Genomic DNA, 21,781 nt, shown 5'->3' with positions numbered 1-21,781 from the left:
GTCTGGGGAAGCCGGAGACAGACCTCAAAGGGTGAAGGGATTCTCTCTGACCTGGTCCTTGACTTTGCCTTTCTGCTTACAGAGGGCAGTGCTGGGACCTGAGCCTCCAGCTGTGGCATTAAGCATGGGGATTGTGCTAACCTGTGGGGCACTGCTGGGGCTGGGAGCTGGAGCCTTCTACCTGCGTGCCCGAGGCAAGGCCACAGGCTTTGGCTTCTCGGCCTTCCAGGTGAAGAGTGGTTGAGGGAAAGTGGAGGCAGGGTCCCTCTGTCTTGGTTTTTTTTTTTTGGGGGGGGGCTTACCAGTCACCACTCCACTTCCAGGCGGAAGATAATGCTGACGATGACTTCTCTCCATGGCAAGAAGGGACTAGCCCAACCTTGGTTTCTGTCCCCAACCCTGTGTTTGGCAGCCATGATGCCTTTTGTGAACCTTTTAATGTGAGTGTGGGGTGGGAAGTGTGGCTGGCAGGGTGATGGGCCCTGGGCCTAGCCTTGCTTATCTGCATCCTGCCTGCCCCTTTGCAGGACTCCCTCCTGGAGGAGGACTTCCCCGACACCCAGAGGATCCTTGAGGTCAGATGATGCCGTGGAAGGCATGCAGAGGCACATGGAAGACAGGGACCACTTTATTGCTTGTCAGGGTGGCTGGGGCGAAAAGGCCAGACGGTCTGTCCAGGACAATAAAAGTGCCCTCATCGGATGTGGGCCATGTCACCAAGAAAGGGTGTCTTCATGCAGCCGGTACACAGCTGGTCCATCCAGAGGGGCGCCTCATGCTGCAGGGGTGTGCGGCGTGGGTAGAAAGTGAAGTCTACGCGGTAGTTGAGCAAACAGCTGAGGGAGGCCATGTAGAGATCCGAGAAGCGCACGAGGCGCCTGGAGAAGTAGGTGGGGTTGTGGAAGGTGCGGAAGATGCTCCCAAACTGAGCGTTGAACAGGGCCTTTGTGATGCATCTGTGGGAGGGAGAGACATGGTACACGTCAGCCGGGGTGCAGAGAAAAGGATGGGACAAACTTCTTCCTGTCGTGGCTCCTCTCTGCTCACCTCAGTTCTTGCCGCTCCTTCATCCAGGTAGCCAGCACCTGCCGAGACTCTGCATCCTGATAAGTCTGGGGAAATACAACGCGGGGAGGTGGGTGAGCACGCGGCATCTGGGAGGCACAGGGGTCCCCAGATCCGATTTACCAGCCCGCCCCCTCCAAACCCTTGTCCCTGCCGTCCCCACCTGCATGCGCTCCAGCAGCCCGGTGAGAGCCTGCTGCCAGGTCAGTGAGTGCATGTACTGCTCCGTGTTGATGATGCGAATCTCACGCTCTAGCTCAGGGATGATGGCTCCTGTGCGCCAGCCATGCCGCAACATGAGGTCCTGACGGAAAGGAAGGGGCGGGGGCGACCTCAGCACCAGCTGGGAGGGTTCCTGCCCCTCCCTGGGTAACAGCCTGATTCCCTCACCGCCAGGTCACTGTAGAGGTGGTCACCGAAGTAGAGCACACGTGGCCCGCGCCACTCCGTCAGGCGAAGGAAATCAAACAGGTTCCCCTAGGGGGAGCAGAAGGGGCACTGATGAGCCAACTGTGCTCCCGAGTGGCTGTGGGAGCCAGGCTTTGTCCTTCACCAGTCCTCCTAACTCTCCAGAGGCAGCCAAAGCCAGCCGGATGCTGGGTTGCCCTTTCCCGTGGCCTCCCTGTTCTGTGGTCCTTACTGTTTCCCCCTTCCAACAGGAAAGGGGGGCAGGGGCGGGGGTCAGCTTGCAGCAGAAACATCTCTTGTAAGGGTGGACTGGCCCTCAAGGACCTCTTACAGTGGCCTTTCACCTACCCAGGCAAGGGCTGTGTTTGCAAAAAACAAACCATGGGGAGGGCGGGGCCCTGACCCTACAGTCGAGGGCCCTGAAGTTCTGTGAACCTCCTCAGTCTCCACCCAAGGGACCCTGTGGACCAACTATGGAGCTCACTGACAGGCCACGTGCTTCCCTCCTTTGCTCCAGAGCCAGGGAAAAGATGAGCATAACAGAAGAAGCTTCAGGGGTTAGGGTGGGCGCCGGGTGGAGGGGCCGGAGTTTGGAAGCAAGGCAGCTACGAGAGGTGCCACACTCCAGGGTGGGAAAGCTCAGATCACGGTGCCTCAGATACAAGAGAACTCCGGGCGGCAGGCAGCTGATGAACTGAACTGAGAAGCAAGTGCACCAGCTGAACAGATGACAGATGGGGGGGGGGGGGCACTGGAAGATGTGGGCCCTAGATAAATATCCAGGGGCAGCTGAAGGGAGAGAGGGCGAAGAAAGACAAGGGCTTGTGGACAGGCTCCCCAGAACACAGCGTCAGGCCTGAGAGCTGCCAAAAAAGAAAGTCACTCTCCCCCAAAGATGGCCACCGCCATCAGATGCTAAGACAAGAGAGCACCACCTGAGCTGTGGGCACAGGCCTGCACCTAAAGGACTGGAGTCCTGGGTGCAGCAGGGTAGGATGCTGAGCCGGGTGCCTGCCAGCCGAGCTGAGGTGAGGTATCTCGATGCTGCTCTCCTGGCCCCATCTCTGCTAAGATTTCCACATCCCAGCCAGGGCCATCAATGCCCCAAAAATCTGTCCTCTCTTCCTAGCTACATAGGAAACGGGGATGGGTGGGTAGGGGGTGTGCCTCAATTCCTAAGCTGTCTTCACATCTCCACCCCGCCCCCCTCAGGATTTGAAGCAGGCTGGTTTCCCTGCAGCGGTGCTCCGTGTTAATTGTTCACAGTGCATTCTAAGGCTTTTTTTTTTTGTACCATGACTCAAGTGGGACATTCTAAAGTAAACAAGGCCAGGGCTCCCAGGCCATTGTGTAGATGTAGAGTCCAAACCCAGGCAGTGTGACCACAAGGCTGAGCTCTCTCCCAGTATCACCCAATATATATATATATATATATATATATATATGAAATTATATATATATATATATATATGTATATAATTTATATGTGTACACACACACACACACACACACACACACACACACACCTCAGTAAACATGCTCTAGTGTCTAGCTTCCTACAAGCTATGCTGCTGTTGGTTCTAGCCCCACACTGCAAGCTTGGTCAAGGCCATGAGGCAGCCCCTGCATAGGCCAGGGTCACCAACCGGGCACTGCTCCCCCAAAACAGTCCTCACCTGCCGATAGATCTTGCCCTTTTCCAGGCGAGTGATCCGGTCCCAGTGGAGGGAGCCTTTCTCATCGAGCTTTCGAAAAGGCCTGGGTGAGGGAGGAGGAGGCTGATGTGCAGTGTGACAGAACCACAGACAAAGTGGGACAATGGCCAGCAAGGGGGGATCTTTCCTTAAGCACACAGAGAGTACTGAGTCAAGGCCAATTGGGTTTTGTGCCTCCATCTACTCATTGGAATGGGGTCCCCGTCTCCACCCCCACAACCTCCCAGTCACTGCTGTGCCCATACTTGCGCCGGTCGGTGAAAAAGTTGGGCTTGTCTGCCTGGACAATGACTACATCGAAGAGCTGGCGCCAATCAGGGCCCACCATGTGCCGCATGCCTTTGTCCCTGTGCAGAGGTGGCACTGGCTATAGGGGGTCTGGGAGTGGTGCTGTGCAGGCCACCCCACCCCACCTCGCATGCCCTGCATGTCCTCCTACAGTGAGCCTGGACTCACACGAAGCTGAAGGGACTGTTGGTGATGAGGAACAGCTGTTTCCCATGGGCCACCAGGCGGCTCAGGACTGCGAATGTTTCATCCCCTCTCAGGATGTACTTCTCTGAAAGGGAAGATGGGTCGGTCTGCAAGGGCCCCAGGCCCATGACCCTCGGCGCAGGCAGGCCGTCAGAAGGGCTGCTGTCCACATTTACCCATGTCTCGCTCTATCCACTGGTACATGAGGCCCTTCACATGCACGTCCCGGATGGCATCCTGGGTGGGACAGGGGACAGTGAGCACATGCTAGGGAGGAAGGCCTGCCACGTCGCAGACAGACCTCGTCTCGTCTAAGGGACGAGGCCACCCCCTCACCGTGACATCCTTGTAGAGGTGTACTTGGTCAAACTCCAGGCTGTGGCCCAGAAAGTAGTCCACCACACAGGACAGCAGTGCCATCTCCGGGAGCGAGAAGATGTCCATGAACTGCTTGATGGAAGGGCCCTGGGGAGGAACGTCAACTCGGGACACTGGCAGGTGGCACGACCTAATCGGCCACTGCCTCACGGGATGCTGGCACCCACATCAAAAATCCCTGGTCTGGGCTGCTTTGGGCAACAGCAGGCTGTGTGGCTTACCTTGCCATAGAAGCCGCTCATCTGGTATAGTGGGATGTGCTGGGTGCCACCGTACAGGTCAATCACTTCCTCATCTGGCACAGGCTGGAGGCCCCTGAGTTGGGGGTGAGTAGTGGGTGTGTGTGTGCATGGACAGACGCACTCAGCCGGAGCCCAGGTGGCAGTATCGAATAGGGACAAGTGTAGGACTGAGGTGGACCCGACACTAACCTGTAGGCTGTTCCCAGTTGTACATAATGAAAAGCATCAATTTTCATCAGAAGGCTCTGGAGGCATGTAAGGGGCAGGACCAGTGGTGAGGTAGGGTGTCCGCCCCCCACCCCCTGCCAAGACAGGGTTTCTCTGTGTAGCCTTGGCTGTCCTAGACTCACTTTGTAGACCAGGTTGGCCTCGAACTCACAGTGATCCGCTTACCTCTGCCTCCTGAGTGGAGGAGGAGGAAGGTTTTTATCTCTGGCCCTGAGCTAGCTTCTCCTGGCCACGACCGCCCCCCCCCCCCCCGCCCCATCCCGCGATGCTCAGCAGCAAAACCTCTACCAGATGCTACTAAGGAGGAGCTACAACCGAAGCCAGGGTGGTCTGATAAGGAGAGATGGAGGCCGAAGAAGCTGACCTTGTACACATGCAGTCAGGAGGGTGCGGTGTGTGTGTGTGTGTGAGAGTCAGTGTCTAGCCACTCACCTTCTGAATGTCATAGTGGAGGCCACGGATGGCAAAGCTTGGGTCATAGTCATACTTTCGAATCCCCTCTGGGTACTGTTGGACAAAATACCAGTAGCAGTGGCAACCCTCAGCCCAGGATACCAGGGGAACCCCAAGACTCAGTCTGGGGCATAGGTCAAGCTCGTTCCTGCTGGCCTCTAGGGCCAGCGGCCTCACCTTGTAATGTTCTATCAGGATGTCCCGGGCAGCATTGAAGATCTCGGGGTGCAGTGCATCTGCATACTGGGCCAGCGTGTAGTCGTAGTCAAAGCCATAGACTTCCACGTCACTCAGGCTGATCTCATTGTTGGCGTAGATGGCCGCTGGGTTGAGGAGGCTGCACACCTCCGGAGGCAGAAGGTCTAGAGGGAAGGAGACACAAGAGGACAGGACCATCATGATGGTCTCAGTTATGGCAAATGTACCAAGTACTTGGTGGGTCCCCAGCCCCATGTGCCCCATAGGACACTGGATCATGTCACCTTAGCCACTACAGTAGAGGCCAAATGGAGGCTCACAGAGAAGTCAGGTGCCAAGGTCGGGCAGTTCTTCCTCTGGGGATTGGGTCATAGTCACAAGCCTCCCTTTTCTGGGTTAATGTCTCATCTGCAGCGGCCCCTATACACTGAACCTTCGAGGCTGACTACTAAGTTCTACCAGACACAAGTGTGTGGGGGTCTCTGGCAGCACTGCTCAGAACAGTCATGGCCCTCACTCAAAACCCATCTGGGAGCGCCATTGTCCACTGGCCTTCTCTTCCACCTCCTTGAGGTTACCTGCCAAGGGCAGCATGCAGGGCTTGAGGACTCCTCCCATAGGATGCTGGCTCTGTTCTGCCCTGACTAGAGATCAGTGCTGCTTTTCCACTTTGCCCAGAGCTGAGGCCCAAGAACACCGGAGGGTTGGAGAGCCCCTGAGGCTGCCAACTTGGAACACCTGCCATAGTCCCAGGGAGTAAGGCCCTTCTAATCGGATTTCAACTGCCTGCCAGACCACATAATGACATTCTCTGGCTTCAGCCAGGGAACATTGCTAATTACCACAGGCGGGATACAAGATGTCGGGCTTTTTTGGAACACTACCCAGTTTGCTTTCTTCTTGCGACAGTCACAAGCCTTGGAAAGATTCACAGAGGGAGGCTAAGCCAGGCACTATGTCAAGAAGGTTCTGGGGGTCCTAGGCTCAGCTGCCTGTTTTCTCCCATCTGGAAAGTGAGTAAGAGAGATGGAGAAAATGGACATAATGTGACAGGGCATGGGCTGTGAGCCAGCCAGGGTCAGGTCCTCCCTCTCCCGTCTGTGAATTCAGGGACATCAGCTTAGCCCCTGGGTCTGTGTCTTTTAAAAGGGGAATGAAGTCCGACCCAACCTACTCTGTGCAGCCTCCTTGCTCTGTGCCCACACAACGTGCAGGATCAGATGTGTGATGTGCCTTTGAGCTAGAAGCCCTGTCCTGGGTTTCCCTTGGTCACTTCTGGAACAGGAATCACAGGGGACAAGGCAGGACCTCATTTGGTCTCAGAGACTCTAGGTCCAAGTCTCCAGGGAATTTGTCAGCCATACCAATCCTGACCACAAAGCAACACTCTCTGGCTCCACAGAACATCTAGCGGCTGCTAGGCTGTGCAGACACCTCCTCTACGTGCTGAGCTGTTGCCTCAGAGGCCCCTTCTGGAACACAGGGCTCCACCCCATTTCCTTTAGAGTCAAGCGCTGGGTGTAGGTGTGGGAACAGGTGTGGCTGGTTCCTCTGATGGCCTATAGCCAGCACAGAGCAGCTGTCGCAAAGACTCCCTGAGTGTAGATGAAGCTCTTCACTGGACATGCTTAAGACCCAGCTCATGACCTCCCTCTAAAGAGCTGCCTCAGAGACACCCCTCACCCGGTGTCACAGGGACTCTGGGCCTCGGCTGCCCACAACCCTAGACTCCTGGACGTCAATTTTGTTTATGACGTGGCTTAGTGTCCAGAGAACCCCTGGGATGGGATGCACAGACATGGCATCTGCGGGCCCAAACTTGCAGAGTTCTGACCATGTCCGTGCCTTGCCTCTGCTCTTGAGGGGTTTCTCAGGGGCATATAAACCTTCCCGGGAATAAGGAGGATGATGGAGGAAGCCCACAGGGCACACTTGCCTACCCCATTCCTGGACCAAGAAAATCATGGCTTTGAGTGGGTGGGATCACAGAGTCCTACTTCCTCCCACGGGTGGCATATGCTGAGTAAGCCAGGACAGGATCTGTCTGTCATGACCCAGCAGCAGTCTGCTGTGTTTAGGATTTTACTGTCTAGCCCCTGCCCTCCTTCCTTCAGGCTTTAGGACTCTAGTACACTTATGAGCCTTAAAGCCCGTCTCATTCCCTCCCCTGACCCTGTGAAGTAGTCACACTTGCAACTCCACTGTCCAGAGAAGAACTGAGCTCAGGGGGTTAAAGTCACCGAATCAAGACACCCCATCGGCCCTAATCACTCTTTGCCTTCCGGCCACACGAGGCCAAGCAGCGTAGGTGATGGTCTTTTCCCAATGCTCTCTGAAGGGCTACTAGCCCTAGCCTGATGAGGTCAGGGGTCCAGCTAGCTCCCCCTGGCATGGTAATGGAGGTGACCCCACATACAAGAACTCAGAGCATCTACAAGGATCGGAAGACACAGGAGGGCCCTGAAGGATATTCTCAGTGGCTTCTCCCCCATCAAATCTCCAAAAGAAGCCTCTCACGAGCAGAACAAAGACTTCTTAATCAGTGCTGTTCACCCCGCAGTATCCCCAGTCCTTTAGAGGCCTGTCAGGAGGTGAACTCTGGCCAGCGGTCCAAGTCTCCACACAGCTGGAGTGGATGCCCCCCACCAGCCACAGTTGGAATCTCCCGGCCAGACAATGCAAGTCACATAACCTCTGGGGCTTCCTCCAGAAGTGCCTCTGCTCCTGTTTGGCCTTGTTCTTTCTGAGTCATCACAACAACCCTGGGACAGAAGACTGAGGACACTGAGGGTCTTCAGAGGGTGTGAGGCGGAGGGCCTCCCTGCCGGCCAGTGATAGGGACCACAGCCCAGACCATCTGTCTGCTGCAGCAGCAGGGCCCCACTAGACCCACCCAGACAAATGGACAGATGTTCAGCACGCTGATCTCCTGCCTCATCAGCCCATTCCATAGAGGGAGAAATGGTTAGGGGAGGGTAAGTGTCCTGTGCACCTCTGGCTGAGACTATAGCAACTCCCCGAGACGGTAGGGGCGACAGTAACTTTTACGGTCCTCCAGCGGCTTCACTGAGCTTGTTTAGAGTGCTTTAGACCACCAGAGGCAAGCCAAGAGGTGCCTGCAATGTCCGGCCGGTGTCACCTTACGTCGGGCCACCCGTGAGCAGGACTCAGTCTTTGTCCACACACTGCAACTAAGGGTCAGAAGAGAACAAGGGACTGGGAGGGTTTCTACAGTCGCTGCCCGCAGGCTGTACCCAGGAGCAAGACCAAACGGACCGCGTGCGCGGCGGCCGCTCCAAGCATTCCAATCTCTTGCAGCTAGAAAACAAAATTCCCACTCGCCCCCAGGAGTCGCGGCGCTTTGCAGAGGCGCCTCCAAATAACTCGATGGAGTCTTTTCCAAAACGCCATGTGCCTCAGGTTTTAGGACCCGGCCAGCCCCACCGGGTGCATCCAACGAGCTGCAACGGAGACGGTTGGGGACGGTGCCCCAGCCGTCTGTTGGGCACCGCTCGGCTGTTGCCCTCCGGCGCACTGCCCACCCGGCGTCACCCACCGTGCACCAGCCTCCGCATGTCCTGGTAACGAGCCCACAAGTGCGCGCTGAGGTCCGCGCCGTCTGCGGGTGCCGAGCGCGGGGTGCTGGGGCAGTGGGCTCCGGGACTCGGCGGTCCGCAGCCAGGGCAGGAGGATGAGGACGAGGCGGCCCGCGGTCCGCCGTGGCCTCCGCACAGCAGCCAGCGCCGAGCTGTCGCCCGCAGTCCCGCACCCGCCATGTCCCCTGCGCGCTGCCCCGCCGCCCTCCGCCCTCCACCCGTCCGCTCGAAAGCCTGCCGGCCGCCCTCCGACTGCCCGCCCGCCACCGTGGCCTTGTGCTTCACAAGGCGGCCGGCCAATGGGCGAGGTGCGAGGAGCCCATTCGGCCAATGGGCGTACCACTCGGCCCGGGGGGCGGGAGGTCCCGGGACGGGGCGGGGCGGACTGCCGACCCCCTCCTCCTTGTCCTCTGCTCCACTCAGGGGCTCTGCGCCCCCCTTTGGTTGTCTCGGGGTGATGGCGGCACCTTCCCTCCCTTGCGCGGGAAGTCGCAGGGCTTAAGAGCCCGCGTCTCCGCGAGGCCCTGGACGGCCGGAGGAGCAGGAGAGCCTGGAATTCTCGAGTGCATTAGCTCCTCCTTCACCTCGGGGTCTTTTTGTACCTCCCCCTCAGCCTTGGGTTTCTCCTAACCCCTGGGCTTTTACCCTCTCCTCTTCACATGAGTTCTCTTGCCCCGGGGCCCCGCGCTCCTGCCGCAGAATCTGACTGCACGCCCGACTGGAGCCAGGGCAGCTCATTCACCTAACGCACAAAGAGCTCTCCGTGCCTGCAGTGCCAGTCGTAAGCTGAGTAAGACCACTTGACCCGATAGGCAGCTGAGGCAGCCTTTTCTTTGTAGTGCCCAACACAGGTGACGGTCTTAATTAACTAGGAGCCAATCCACGGGCGTACTACATGGCTGTGGGCCAGAATCACTGCAGCCACCTGGTTCTGGTGGCTGTAAATGGATGGGTTGGACGATGCAGGCCCCCAGTTGAAGTGCTGTCTCAATGAAATTCGTTTCTGCTGGAAACCACCCCACCCACTTCTGTTTTCTTAGCCTGCCTGGGTATACCAGGAGAGGCTGGCCCAGCATCCAGGGCCTTGTTGGTGATGAGCTGCCCAGCTGACCACACGGTGGCTGTTGGGTTTAAGGTTGTGTGTAATGTGTCTATTCGTAGTCCTCCTGTACCTAGGCTGAGGATCATGGATGCTAAAGGGTGGGGTCATGGGTGGCTGAACCTTTGCAGCACCAATGACCTAGGGCTGTGGAGACCTGGCCATCTGTGAATTAATCTCTTCCAAGTGGATGGACACACTGCATGTTCCACTCCTCAGAACCAAGGGAAATGGGAACAGGTGCCAGAGGTTGGCTGTATGTGGCTTCTTGGCCTGCGCTCCAGGACTGGAGTACGGGAGCTACAAGACAGGCTGCGCTCAGTGTCTATGCGCTCAGGCTGTTTGTGACCTTTTCCTGGATTCCCATAACCTCTCATTTAGCTCTCTTAGATTGCCTGTCCTCGAGGCATCACAGAAAGACTCTGTTTTACAATGGTGCGGATAGGGATTTGGTTTGACAACAAAGTCACACTCTTTACCGTGGTGCTCTTCTGCAATGGGTTGTGATGCATAAAAAGCACCTACAAGTACCTGAGTAACGGCAATTTCCCATTTATCATAGATTTATATTATTTTTATGATAGTTTGTCATGGCCAATTATACTGGCCATGTTGTTGTGATGATAAAGTTTAGCTTTCAAAATGCCTGTCGAATTTTGTTCTTAGTCCAATCAGTCATATCCCAGAAATAAGAGGAAGGAGTGTCACTTAACGACATTTTAGTTTATTTCCTTCACAGAGGGTCGTCACCTCGGTCAGTGTATTACAAAAAAAGATGGCGATGGCAGAGTAGGGGGCGCGGCAATCAACTCCCAGCCCCAGCAAGCGGAGAGCAGGTCGAGGGCGGGACCTACATGCCACGTTGGAGACTCCGCCCCCTGAGATTGCTCCGCCTCCAGAACCTAGGCGCCTGCGCGGGCTTCTTCAAGGCCGGCTCAGCCTCACAGAGCACGCGCGCCCAAGCGGCACTCTGATTGGAGAGTCTGAGCATCCCGCCACACTCGGATTGGCCGATCCGCCCGTGCTGACCCAGCTCTCGCTGTTAGGCTGTGGCGCTGCGGCGGGGACTTGTCGCGCAGTCCGCGGGGCGCTGCAGGACCTGCTGGATTGCTTGTATTACTTCCAGTACCAGTGCTCCTGCTTCCGCCCTTACCTCCACTTCAAGGCCTCGATCATGTTCTTCAGGGCCCAGGTGAGGAGAGCTCTGCAGCGAATGCCCGGGAAGCAGCGATTTGGCATCTACAGGTTCCTGCCCTTCTTTTTCGTCCTGGGAGGAATGATGGAGTGGATTATGATTAAAGTGCGCGTGGGCCAGGAGACCTTCTGTAAGTGGGGCGAAGCCGCCTCCGTTTCTCCTGTGGGTACACAATTATAGGCCGTTGGTTCCACCCAGTTGCAGAACTGCTTTCACTTTAGGCCGAAGGACAAGTGTTACTAATTTGACAGTTCTGCGGCTCGGGCTGGAGGCCCTCCAACCCTCGGGGTTCTTGTATTCGCTCGCGTTGGCATCCACCCCTCCTCTCCCGGCACTTTAAGAAGGCACACATGCCTCCACTCAGACTCTAGTCCTTTGTAACCTGTCCTTGTCCCTGCCAGTGACGTTGGACCTAAGGAACAGGATTGCTCACACTCAGAACAGGGACCAATTCTGAGGACTCAAGAAATTACAGTTAAGTACCCTGCCCTTTGAGACCTTCAGCCCAAACTCAGGTGGACGCTGGCCTGCTTGTCCTAGCTAATACCACCTGTAACTAGCCATTAGGCCATGTCTTTGGCCCAGAACTGTGAAAACAATGTCTGGCCTTTCTGAGGACTGATGGCCAGTTCCCTTCAGGCCTTCTCCCTTGTTTTGCATCTCATGTAACGTTATCATTTGAGAACTGCCTACTCAAACATTTGTTATTTCAAAGCCCCCATTGATTCTCTTTCTATACTTTGATACGGGGCCTATGTTAGTCCCTTCTAGCCTTGCATCTTCAAACTTGCAGCCACCCTTTGGGATTATAGTCATGGGCCCCCACTCAATATTTAATGACCATCCATGAAAGTATCTAGTTGACAAGGCAAAGGGTTCTCCATTTCAGAAGAGCTCATGGGAATACGGCTGGATGTAGCTTGGTGGTAGAGTACTTGCCTCACATAGGCCCAGCCCCATTTCTATCCCCTACCATTAAGCCAGGAGGGGTGTGAGTTCGAGAATCCTGGATGGGCACTTCACTGGATCAGATGGTGTGGGACGGCTTTTGGGGAAAGAAAGGTATTTAGGACTGTCAGCCACATAAGGGGAAGATCTATGACGCAGACTTCCTGGCAGTGGTTAGGAAGCCTGGAGGCTTATGTGAAGCAGTTTGAGGGCCTGTAGCAAGTGGATTGAATGAAGGGTGACATAGATAGAAGGGGACCTGGGTAGGGCCATAAAAGAACTGGACAGTCAGAATGTATCCTAATGATTGAAGGGGCTCTTTTCAGAGAGATGGATAGAAACACAGACCTGGTATGGCTGGTCAGATATGATGGCCTAGTCTACAAGGCAAAAGGAATGCCAAGAGGTGGAGAGAGCTGAAGACAGCCTAGAGGTAGTGCTGGTAAGAGTCTAGTAGCAGAGATGGGCATGAAGCCGTTTCAGGGACGAGAAGGACAAGGCTGTATTTCCACTGAAGGCACAGAACATAGGCAGGGTGATCCTGGGTGCCACTTAGGACATGAGATGGGGCTAATTAAAGTTCTCAAATTCAGGAGGACAGTTTGGGCCAGACACCTGGATTTACAGGCCATTCAGCCAAACTGTAATGGAAGCATCGGACTTCAGTGTTTAAAGGTGACTTGGAGTGGCTAGAAGGAACATCAGGAAGGGTACCCTTGAAGACAGGTGATAAGGAAATGGGACTGTGAAGGGGGAGGTAACCACCTGCCCTTCAAAGACTGAACATGCAAACACTGAGAAAGCTAAGGGGCTGAAACTGGGGCTATAGCTTACTTGGTACAGCACTTGTTTTGGCATGCAGGGATTCTTGGATTCAATCTTCTGAGAAAAGGGGCAGGGGAGGGAGGCTAGGGGGAACTGGAGACTGCCACTTCAGAGGTACCAGTGCCAAGTGGCATCAACCTTCAAGGTTTGCCAAAGAGTTCGATTTTTTTTTTTTTTTTTTTTTTAGACAGGGTCTCTCTGTGTAGCCTTGGCTGTCTGGACTCACTTTGTAGACCAGGCTGGCCTTGAACTCAGTGATCCACCTGCCTCTGCCTCCCGAGTGCTGGGATTACAGGAGTGCGCCACCCGGCTGCCAAGGAGTTCTTTACAGTGGTCTTTGTGAAGGAAGAGCATGTGCTTAGTCCTTCAGGACTGAAGAAACTGCTTTTAGTCATGTAATGGATTCAGTTAGAGGTGCCACAGGCAGTATGAATTTTGAAAAGTGAGGCTGTGGAGCCGTCGCTGGTTGGGGTTTTGGAAGTGTGCCAAATTAAGAGAGTGCGTGGACTGTGAAGGAACTTCAGCTGGTTTGTCAGGCCAAGGGCCAGAGGGAGGTGGTGAACTCCAAGGACAGGAGAGCTGGGAGGACTGGCAGAGCAGTTGTAGTCTGAGCAGAGCTCTTTCCATGGAACACTGTGACTGGAGACACAAAGGAGGTCAAGGGGCCGCACTTACCTCCCCAAGGAGGAGGACAGTAAAAGGGCAGACGAAGAGCAGGAGACCTGAGCTGGCAGCCACCGTTACAGTGATGGAGAAGATGGCAGTCAAGTAAGTTTTGAAAGAAGATACGTTTTTCTCTTTTTTAAATAAATGAAGGGCTGGGCGTGGTGGCGCACTCCTGTAATCCCAGCACTCAGGAGGCAGAGGCAGGCAGATCACTAGTTCGAGGCCAGCCTGGTCTGCAAAGTGAGTCCAGGACAGCCAAGGCTACACAGAGAAACTGTCTTGAAAAACCAAAAACAAAACAGAAAGAAAGAAAAAAAAGGAAAGGGAATGTTTATTTTTTTACATAAGGGAAGAGGATTAGCAGTTTGGAAAAAGAGCTGCTGAGAGCAAGGATCCTTACCTCCCTCCTTACTAGGGTTTGTGAACCTAGGGAAAGGAGCAGCAGAGAGCCCTGGGCAAGAGAGATCTTAGAACAGAAAGATGTGCCAGGATACGACTCTGTCTCTGAGACATTGATATTTACCCTCTTACCTCAGACTCTTCAACATAAACCTTGCTGATCTCTAGTTTAAGTGCTGGAGACTGCACTTAAGGCCTTCCTATGCTAGGTAAATCACCGAGAAAGACGCCAGTCTCTATTTTTAAAATTCCTCAGTTTAGGGGCTGGAGAGATGGTTCATGGTTGAGAGCACTGGCTGCTCTTCAAAGAGGACCTGAGTTCAATCCCCAGCACCCATATGGCAGCTCACAACCATCTGCAACTCCATTTCCTGGGGATCCAACACCTTTACACATACAGACATGCAGGCCAAACGCCAATGCACATGAAATAAAAATAAGTTATTTTTTTTAAAATCTGGATTCTTTAAAATCTAAGCAAAATTTTTGTTTGCTACAGATGATGTCTACCGTAGAAAAGCTTCAGAAAGACAGTATCAGAGAAGGCTGGAAGATACATCAGAGACCAATCTTCAAAAGTTAATAAAGTAAATATGAATTCTCAGTGTTTATTTTAGCCATTTTGTCTTTTTATAGTCTCATTCTTCCGCAGGCTGGCCTTAAACTCAAGGAAATCCCTTGCCTCTGCATCCTTAGCTCCAATAAGATCACAGTTTCAAGGAGGAGAGAGAGAGCTCAACAGCTAAGAGAACTGGCTGCTCTTCCAGAGGACCTGGGTTCAATTCCCAGCACTCATATGGCAGCTGGCAGACATTCCTAACTCCAGCACCCTCTTCTGGCCTTTGTGGGAACTGAACACATGGTGTACAGATACACATGCAGGTGAAGCACCCACACACATTGAATTTTTTTCTGATTATTAATCCTTTGACAACTGTATAGTAGTCTAAGAATTGCCTTTACAAAGAGTTTTCATATTTCAACAGTCTCTACTTGACTATATCCCAAGTTGCTATTGGATAGTTTCTTCCTAAAACTCCCAGTGTGTCTCATTCACAAAACATTTCTTAAGCTATCTAAAGATCAACCAAGATGTTTTTGCAATGCAGTCTGAATTATTTGTAAAGCCTTTTTAGAAAAAAAAATTTTTTTAATTACATGTATTTGTGTGTCCATTTGAGTATGTGCATTGAGTGCAGGTGATGTGGAAGACAGAAGCACTGGATGCCTAGGGCTGGGGAGGTTGTGAACTACATCATGTGAGTCCTCTGGAAGAGCAAAAAAAGTGCTCATAACCATTGACCTCTCTAGCCCCAGCTTTCTGTTTCTTTTTGGTGCAATTAGAATGAAACCATGGCCATAAAAGATCTTTGCAAGACCACCTTAACTAGGGTAACTGCACTGGTCACATTTCTGTCCTTTTCCCACTTGTAAGCTTTTGCTTGGGAGTGGGGGGTTCTTAGTGACTGCATCCTGGGCTGCAACTAAAACGCTAACATATAGTCCAGTCCAATCAGGCAGTCAACCAAAGGCAACTAGGCAAACTTGACCCCTGTGTAAATTTGCATCCCTAGTAGAAAAAGTAATTTACATGCTTTCAAACAAGAAGGTGACCTACATTCTAAAGAAAAAGCGAGTGGTGGCGCACACCTTTAATCCCAGCACTTGGGAGGCAGAGGCACGCAGATCACTGAGTTCGAGGCTGGCTTGAACTACAAAGTGAGCCCAGGACAGCCAAGGCTACACAGAGAAACCCTGTCTCCAAAAAAAAAAAAAAAAAAAAAAAAAAAAAAAAAAAAAAAGGAAAAGTTTCAAAATATTATGAAGAAGCTGATGTTTAAAGCCCATGAGGTAACATCAAGTTAATTATCCCTGTCACAAACACTTCTAGATGGGTGTGATAGAGGTGGAGGAGGCAGGAGGGTCAGTAGGTTCAAGGCTAAGATGGACTAGACCCTGTCTTGAAAAAAATAGAACCAGAAAGTCTCTCAATTTTTTTTCTAGCAACTTTTTCCTATTTTGAGTTTGCTAATGTTAGTGTCAATTCATTGTAAAAAGAGTCATAACCATTTACAATGCACCCATGATTGTTCAGCTCACTGTTGGTTACCAACAGTGACCAAAACCACCAGGGAAAGAACTGTACTGCAACTCTTCTGCCTACAGGTGTCACTTAAGAGTGAATCTAACCTCAGGACTTTATTTTGAATTCAGCTGTGTCAGGAGCTGTGGTGTAATTCTCAACTATGTGGCTACACTTCCAATTTAAGAAACTGCAGAGTACTCGTGGGGTGTTGTGACCTGTTCCTTTAATGGGAGGCAGAAGCAGGTGGATCTGAGTTCGTGGCCAGCCAGGTTTACAGAGCAAGTTCCAGGACAGCCAAGGTTACAAAGAAAAACCCTGTTGGGGTGGGAGGTGGTGGTGGTGGGGGGCTTGGGAAAGTACTCAGCATGTGTTAAGAGTAACAGTAAACGCCAATACAACCAACATTAGCCAGCTTGTTGGCTATTAACTCCTTTTCTGCTCACCTATCTCCTCCCCATGAGCTTTATTAAAGAAGAAACTTGGAAATGGCAAAACAACTTGAAATTTGACTTAGTTTGGAAGCTATGAATAAGAACTCATCTTTGCTAATCAAGGTGCAAGTATTTTAAAAATTGTTCTTTAAAATTGTGTGTATGAAGCCAGGCAGAGGCAGGTGGGTCACTGTGAATTTGGCCTGGTCCACAAAGCGAGTCCAGAACAGCCAAGGCTACACAGAGAAACCCTGTCGCGGAAAACCTTAAAAAAAAAAAAAAAAAAAAAAAAAAGCCACATATTCTAGGATATTTTTTGCGACTGGGGCAGTACTAGAGTTGAGACTAAGGCTTGGTATATGCTCGACAAACATGCCCACCTTTTTACCTTTTATTCATTCCTTTACTTAAAGACAGGGTCTTATAAATTATCCAGGCTAACCTTGAACCTGCAGTCTTCCTGCCTCCTTCCAGCCCACTAAGTATCTGGTTTACCAGGTGGATAACTTAGCATTTATTGTAACTTATTTCCACTGTGATACTGGGGAAAAGACATAGGACTTGGTGCTTCACTTACCATGTCAAGTGATGAAGACAGTCCCTAGAGTTAGGTATACAGTAATGAAGAAAGGGTATTTTTATCTATCTTGCAGTTTTACACTGGAAGACTTATCTAAATCCTATTTTACTTAATCACTTTAGTCTTTTGTTTGAATTTTTCATAGTTTTCTCTCAAGAAAAGTATATTTGGGCTGGAGAGTTGGCTTAGAGGTTAAGAGCACTGACTGCTCTTCCAGAGATTCTGAGTTCAATTCCCAGCAACCACATGGTGGCTCACAACCATCTATAATGTGATCTGATGCCCTCTTCTGGCCTGAAGGTGTACATGCAGGCAGAATACTGTATACATAATAATAAATCAATCTTTAACACACACACACACACACACACACACACACACACACACACAGGTGTATTCTTGGACCATGGGGTTCTCTAAAGCAGTTTTTCTCCTTGTAAAGGAGCAATGAAGTACAGATAAGCTGGCCTCTGTGCCCCTGACCCCCACCCCAAGTGCTGGTATTGAAGGTGTGTGCCACTACATCCAGCCAGTGAGGTCACTTAAAATGAGCTCTTTACTTTTTGATAGACAGTGTACCTCATTGTCTACCCTCAATACTTGCTCTTCATTTTTGAAACCTGTGTTTTGTTTCTGCTCATGCTGCCAATCCTGAAAATATGTAATAATTCTTTGCCTGCCAGCTGGAGGGCTGTGGGGCATGCCAGGCTACAAATGGGGTCTGTACATTGAATCCCACTTCTTCCTTGAACTGGCAGCCCTATCTTCCTTAGCATGAAATCAGGGCTTGTAGGAGTCTTCTTCAGTTTGCTCAAAACATTTGACACAGCTTTAACAGAACCACCAAGCCTGGCTAATCCAAATCACTTTGCAAACTCTTGTTTTTATTTGGATTAAAAAGCTTTGATGAACAAACATATGATACATACATGGCATAGAACCAGTTACCACTTAAACTTCAGATTATGATATAGTACAGAAATTAGAATAAACCAAATTTTAATCAGGTCTGGAAATGAAAGTTCAAGCTGAAAGTTGTAACATCAATTTGGAGATTTTACACAAGTGTCCCTCACCCCCTCAGTTCCTTCTCAGAAGGGGAAGGCAGATTTAGTAAAATCAAGGTCTTTTAAGTCAGTTTGGCTGACATTCTATTTTAAACCTATAGGTCCCCAACCCAATATAAACAAAATTCTTCACAGGAACTTACATTTTGAAAACAATTAGGTCATTATATTTCCTAAGCCACATTACTACATTTCTTAAAAGTCATGAAAAAGTGTATTGTATACCTGTACTGCCTTAAGTTAGGGCTTTTCTGTTTTTTAAAAGGTGGCTGATCTCACATATTATACCCTAAGTTATCACCGATACTCTCTCAAAGCATGATTCTAAAATAAATAGTATCTTAAATGCCTTTAATTAATTAATTATTTCTTCTTCAAAGGTAATCAGGGCCTGCCTTACCCTGTGCTGGATGTGTACTGCCTTAGGGAACCTGGGGCTGGCTCTTGGTTCCTACAGCACTAGAGCACTGGGAAAGAGCCAGGAGGAGGAGTGCTCCGCTTCTAGTGCCCCTGGTTGCTGATAGTCAAGGGATGTTAGAAGCTCAAGGAGCCTCATATAAACCTTTAAAAAGGAAAAATAAAATGAACTCATGAAATAAATAAATAATTTAACCAAAATTAAGTTTCTGGTTCTTTGGTGTAATTCAAGGGTACCTAAAAAGAAAAGAATTTGATTATATTAAATAGTCCATGATGAGTCAATGGTCCAAATAACCAGGAATCAAAGATTGATTTGATTCAGTTTAACATAAGGTACTGGCATATCTGCTGCAGTACATTTTTTAAAATTTAAAATTATTTAAAATACTTGATGAGAATTGAGATCCAGTGGTTGACTACTGGCATTAAGTTACAAGGGCTCCTGTATTTATTTAAAGTAGATACCAGGGACTTCTTTCCATTCTATACTCTTTTGTTCTCATGATTTATTAAGCATGGCAATTAACATGAGTACTGATTTGTTATGTTTTAAAAGGAAGAGTGTCTTTTAACAGTCATTCTCAGAGAACAGTGGCAGCATCAGTACAACACAACCACGCCTATGAGAGTAAAGCAGGTTCAAAAACATCTACCGTGTGAAATGTCTGCTGCCACCTGAGCACTGTATGCTGCCTCAATGTTTATTCTAGGGCCATGTTAGAAGGCAGGGCACCTGCCCTTAATCCCAGGCCTTAGGAGAAAGGGGCAGGAAGATGTCTGTGAATTTGAGACTAGCCTGGTCTATACAGTAAGTTCCAGTCCAGCCAGGATACATAGTGGGACCATGTTTCAAGAAAAGAAAGGAGGACAAGGTCACCAAGTCCAAGCATTTGGAATTTGTAATATTTTTTTGGTGAACATTTTCTTAAAGTATAATTTCCTTCTCCTATAATCCAAAGCACAAGCTGATTTTAAAAATACTTTAGAAAGAATTACTTCTGGTTGAGAAGTCCAACCCAGAAACAAACAAACAAACAAACAAACAAAACCCACAACTGGTAACAAGGAAACAAAGAATCCAAAACATCTGTGTATGTAGGCAGTCCACCCTTGCACAGAAGACACAGCTTGTGTCTGTCACATTCTCTTAGGTTAGGTATTACGCTTCAAAGAAACCATCTTCATGCATACTTGAGCACTTTCTTCAATGTTTTCAAGCTAACAGATGTAAAGTTTCAAATCATGTAACTCTAACATGAGGGCATAAACTGAATCATAAACAAGTCAGAAGTACCTTTAAACTTACCTTCCAAAACTAAGTCTAACTCGAATCTGAGTACATGGTGTGTGGAAACCAATGACAATACAGATATCTAGCTCACCACAGAGCTAATTTTTCTTTCAGTTACACTAGCTGTGGATGGATACGTAGCATTGACTTAGATTTCTATTGTAAGCCTCTGTTAACACAGCAAATGTGTCTCGTCTGTCATACATCAAAGCACTTCAGTTTACCTGTAGGAAAACCTGCAGATATTCAGGCATGTGAAACATACATATACATTCCTCTAAGATGTAAACTAGGACCAACTTCACATTTCATTGTCAACTTATATTTGTAAACGCTTTTCATTTTTTTTCGTGTGTGTGTGTATAGTGTATATATATATATGTAATATAATATATATATTTATAAAAAAGGAAACCAAAGCCCCACGCCAAAACCTTTGATGATTTAAGTCCCTTAACAAGTAAAGATAGAACTATGACTATATATAACCAATTATGAAACTGGTTTTAAACAAAGGAAACATATGCAAAAAAAACTTTGTGTATTTGAGAGTCAACTTAATATAACAAAACCAAATTGAAATAGCTTATTAAAAGTGTCCTTATATAAAAATGGCCTTGTGATGTACAGTAAAATGCAATAAAAACATCATCCTTTGTTCCTCCCTCCCACCCCCCAGTAACTAAAATGGCTACCATTCCACAACTCTTCGCTTCTAAAGAAGAAACACAGTGATGTGATTAAACATTTTCTAGGTTGTATGCTTGTCGAATGTTTAGAGTGTCTCGAAGCATTAAATCCCGCAGGCGCCAGAGAGCGTCTGCCATGGTGGTGTGTGCCCCTTTACTTTTGAGCCAGTGAGAAGGTAGGCGGCTTTCCTGTTCTTTTGACAAATGGACATCCCGTCTTCGAGCTGAAAATTTGAAGTATAAACAGAGAAACATGTTAAAATTTTAAGATGATGAAATGACCCCTCGTTTTAAAGGCTGATGTATTTATGAATATGTGCTATAGATTATAAACCATAGCAGATCTTTTATTAGACACTGATATCTAACCACTGACACTTTACTGCGGATACCCCTGATATTAATACTTTTTTCAACGTTAGAAAAGATGCTTAAAGAGAAAACAGACTTAGTATTCTTAAAGGAACACCTTCTAGCTGGGTTTAGAAATGAGTAAGGGCTGGCTCAATTGCTAAGAGCATGGTGCTCTTGCAGGCGGCTGGGGTTCAGTTCCCAGCATGCACAGGGTCACTCACAACTGTCAAGAACTACAGTTCCAGGTGATCTGATGTCTTTTTATGGCCTCTGAGGGAGGACATCAAGTATACATGTGGTGCATATATGTATGTAGAGAAACATTCGTAAGATAACGTCTTGAAATGAGTAAGAGCTAGGGATGGTGGCATTCACCTGTAATGCCAGCTCTTAGAAGGCGGAGGGAGGACTACTAATTCAAGGAAAGCCTGGGATACAGGTCAGAGCTAGTCCTGTCTCAAACACCAAACCAAACAACAGCAAAACCCCAAAGTCCAACCAGGATCAGGGAGATGGCTCAGTGCATAGAAGTACTAGCTGCACAATTCTGACTATAACTAGGAGTTCCATCCCTTATTCCACACAAAAAGGCAGATATGCTAGGTATCAGGATCTTAGTAATCTTAAGGCAAGATGGGAATTGGAGACATGAGACACGCCCACAAGTTGAAGGGGGGCAGTTAGCCTACAGTAGATAGTGCAGCCGCATAAACAAGATACCCTGTTTCAATAAGGTAGAGGGTGAGACCCGAATCTTGGAAGTCCTCTTCTGTCCTCCAAGCAACCAAAGCACATATGAGCTCAAACACGCACACGCATGCACGTGCACACACACTCATTTATTCTTTAAAACAAATAAGTAGAAGCTTCTGAATTCCTTTCCAGAAACCAGGTAACACTACTTCACTCTATACTATAGCTTGGTAGACTAAAGAGATAAGCTTTCCAGCTTATTCTTTTAAAAATGTGACACC

At 49.7% G+C, this 21,781-nt stretch overlaps 4 protein-coding genes across 50 annotated transcripts in view; 2 read left to right on the top strand and 2 right to left on the bottom strand.

The window, feature by feature from the left end:
- The window catches only part of Stab1 (stabilin 1), a 29,534-nt gene extending 28,950 nt beyond the window's left edge, over positions 1–584 (top strand). Inside the window, exons 66-68 of the mRNA XM_051141485.1 lie at positions 83–229; positions 324–440; positions 528–584. Of these exons, the coding sequence (XP_050997442.1) occupies positions 83–229; positions 324–440; positions 528–584 (321 nt within the window). The remainder of the gene's footprint in view (positions 1–82; positions 230–323; positions 441–527) is intronic.
- A 110-nt stretch (positions 585–694) lies between these two features.
- Positions 695–8,937, bottom strand: Nt5dc2 (5'-nucleotidase domain containing 2). The gene is made up of 14 exons (XM_051141473.1): positions 8,718–8,937; positions 5,141–5,325; positions 4,943–5,017; positions 4,472–4,527; positions 4,262–4,355; positions 3,999–4,127; positions 3,839–3,899; positions 3,645–3,747; positions 3,434–3,535; positions 3,150–3,231; positions 1,456–1,542; positions 1,229–1,369; positions 1,048–1,112; positions 695–956 (listed from the first exon to the last, which is right to left on the bottom strand). Exons 1-14 carry the CDS (start codon positions 8,935–8,937, stop codon positions 695–697), a joined length of 1,662 nt encoding a protein of 553 aa, XP_050997430.1.
- Positions 8,938–10,781: 1,844 nt separating this feature from the next.
- On the top strand, positions 10,782–14,493 carry LOC127184964 (small integral membrane protein 4). Its single transcript, XM_051141450.1, has 2 exons — positions 10,782–11,181; positions 14,389–14,493. The coding sequence occupies exons 1-2, from the start codon at positions 11,031–11,033 to the stop codon at positions 14,478–14,480; spliced, it is 243 nt and encodes an 80-aa protein (XP_050997407.1). The 5' UTR covers positions 10,782–11,030; the 3' UTR covers positions 14,481–14,493.
- Positions 14,494–19,511: 5,018 nt separating this feature from the next.
- Positions 19,512–21,781, bottom strand: part of Pbrm1 (polybromo 1) — a 101,449-nt gene continuing 99,179 nt past the window's right edge. For all 47 annotated transcript variants that reach the window (XM_051141091.1, XM_051141103.1, XM_051141147.1 and 44 more), the window contains one exon: positions 19,512–20,677. In XM_051141091.1, coding sequence (XP_050997048.1) covers positions 20,505–20,677 — 173 coding nt within the window. In that variant the 3' untranslated portion in view covers positions 19,512–20,504. The remainder of the gene's footprint in view (positions 20,678–21,781) is intronic.

The sequence above is a fragment of the Acomys russatus genome, chromosome 3 (genome assembly GCF_903995435.1).
Source record: "Acomys russatus chromosome 3, mAcoRus1.1, whole genome shotgun sequence".
In the NCBI taxonomy this organism is placed as follows: domain Eukaryota; kingdom Metazoa; phylum Chordata; class Mammalia; order Rodentia; family Muridae; genus Acomys; species Acomys russatus.
Note: the sequence above shows the minus strand (reverse complement) of the source record. Positions and strands in the feature narration are given on the sequence as shown.

What these genes read in the sequence shown, in the direction of transcription:
- Nt5dc2 (XM_051141473.1), bottom strand. Translation starts at nt 8,937, where the DNA reads ATGGCGGGTGCGGGACTGCGGGCGACAGCTCGGCGCTGGCTGCTGTGC. An exon ending in CATGCGGAGGCTGGTGCACG is followed by an intron (nt 5,326 to 8,717) that starts GTGGGTGACGCC and finishes CCTTCCCTCTAG; the next exon opens with ACCTTCTGCCTCCGGAGGTG. An exon ending in TCCACTATGACATTCAGAAG is followed by an intron (nt 4,528 to 4,942) that starts GTGAGTGGCTAG and finishes ACATGCCTCCAG; the next exon opens with AGCCTTCTGATGAAAATTGA.
- LOC127184964 (XM_051141450.1), top strand. Translation starts at nt 11,031, where the DNA reads ATGTTCTTCAGGGCCCAGGTGAGGAGAGCTCTGCAGCGAATGCCCGGG. An exon ending in CGTGGGCCAGGAGACCTTCT is followed by an intron (nt 11,182 to 14,388) that starts GTAAGTGGGGCG and finishes TGTTTGCTACAG; the next exon opens with ATGATGTCTACCGTAGAAAA.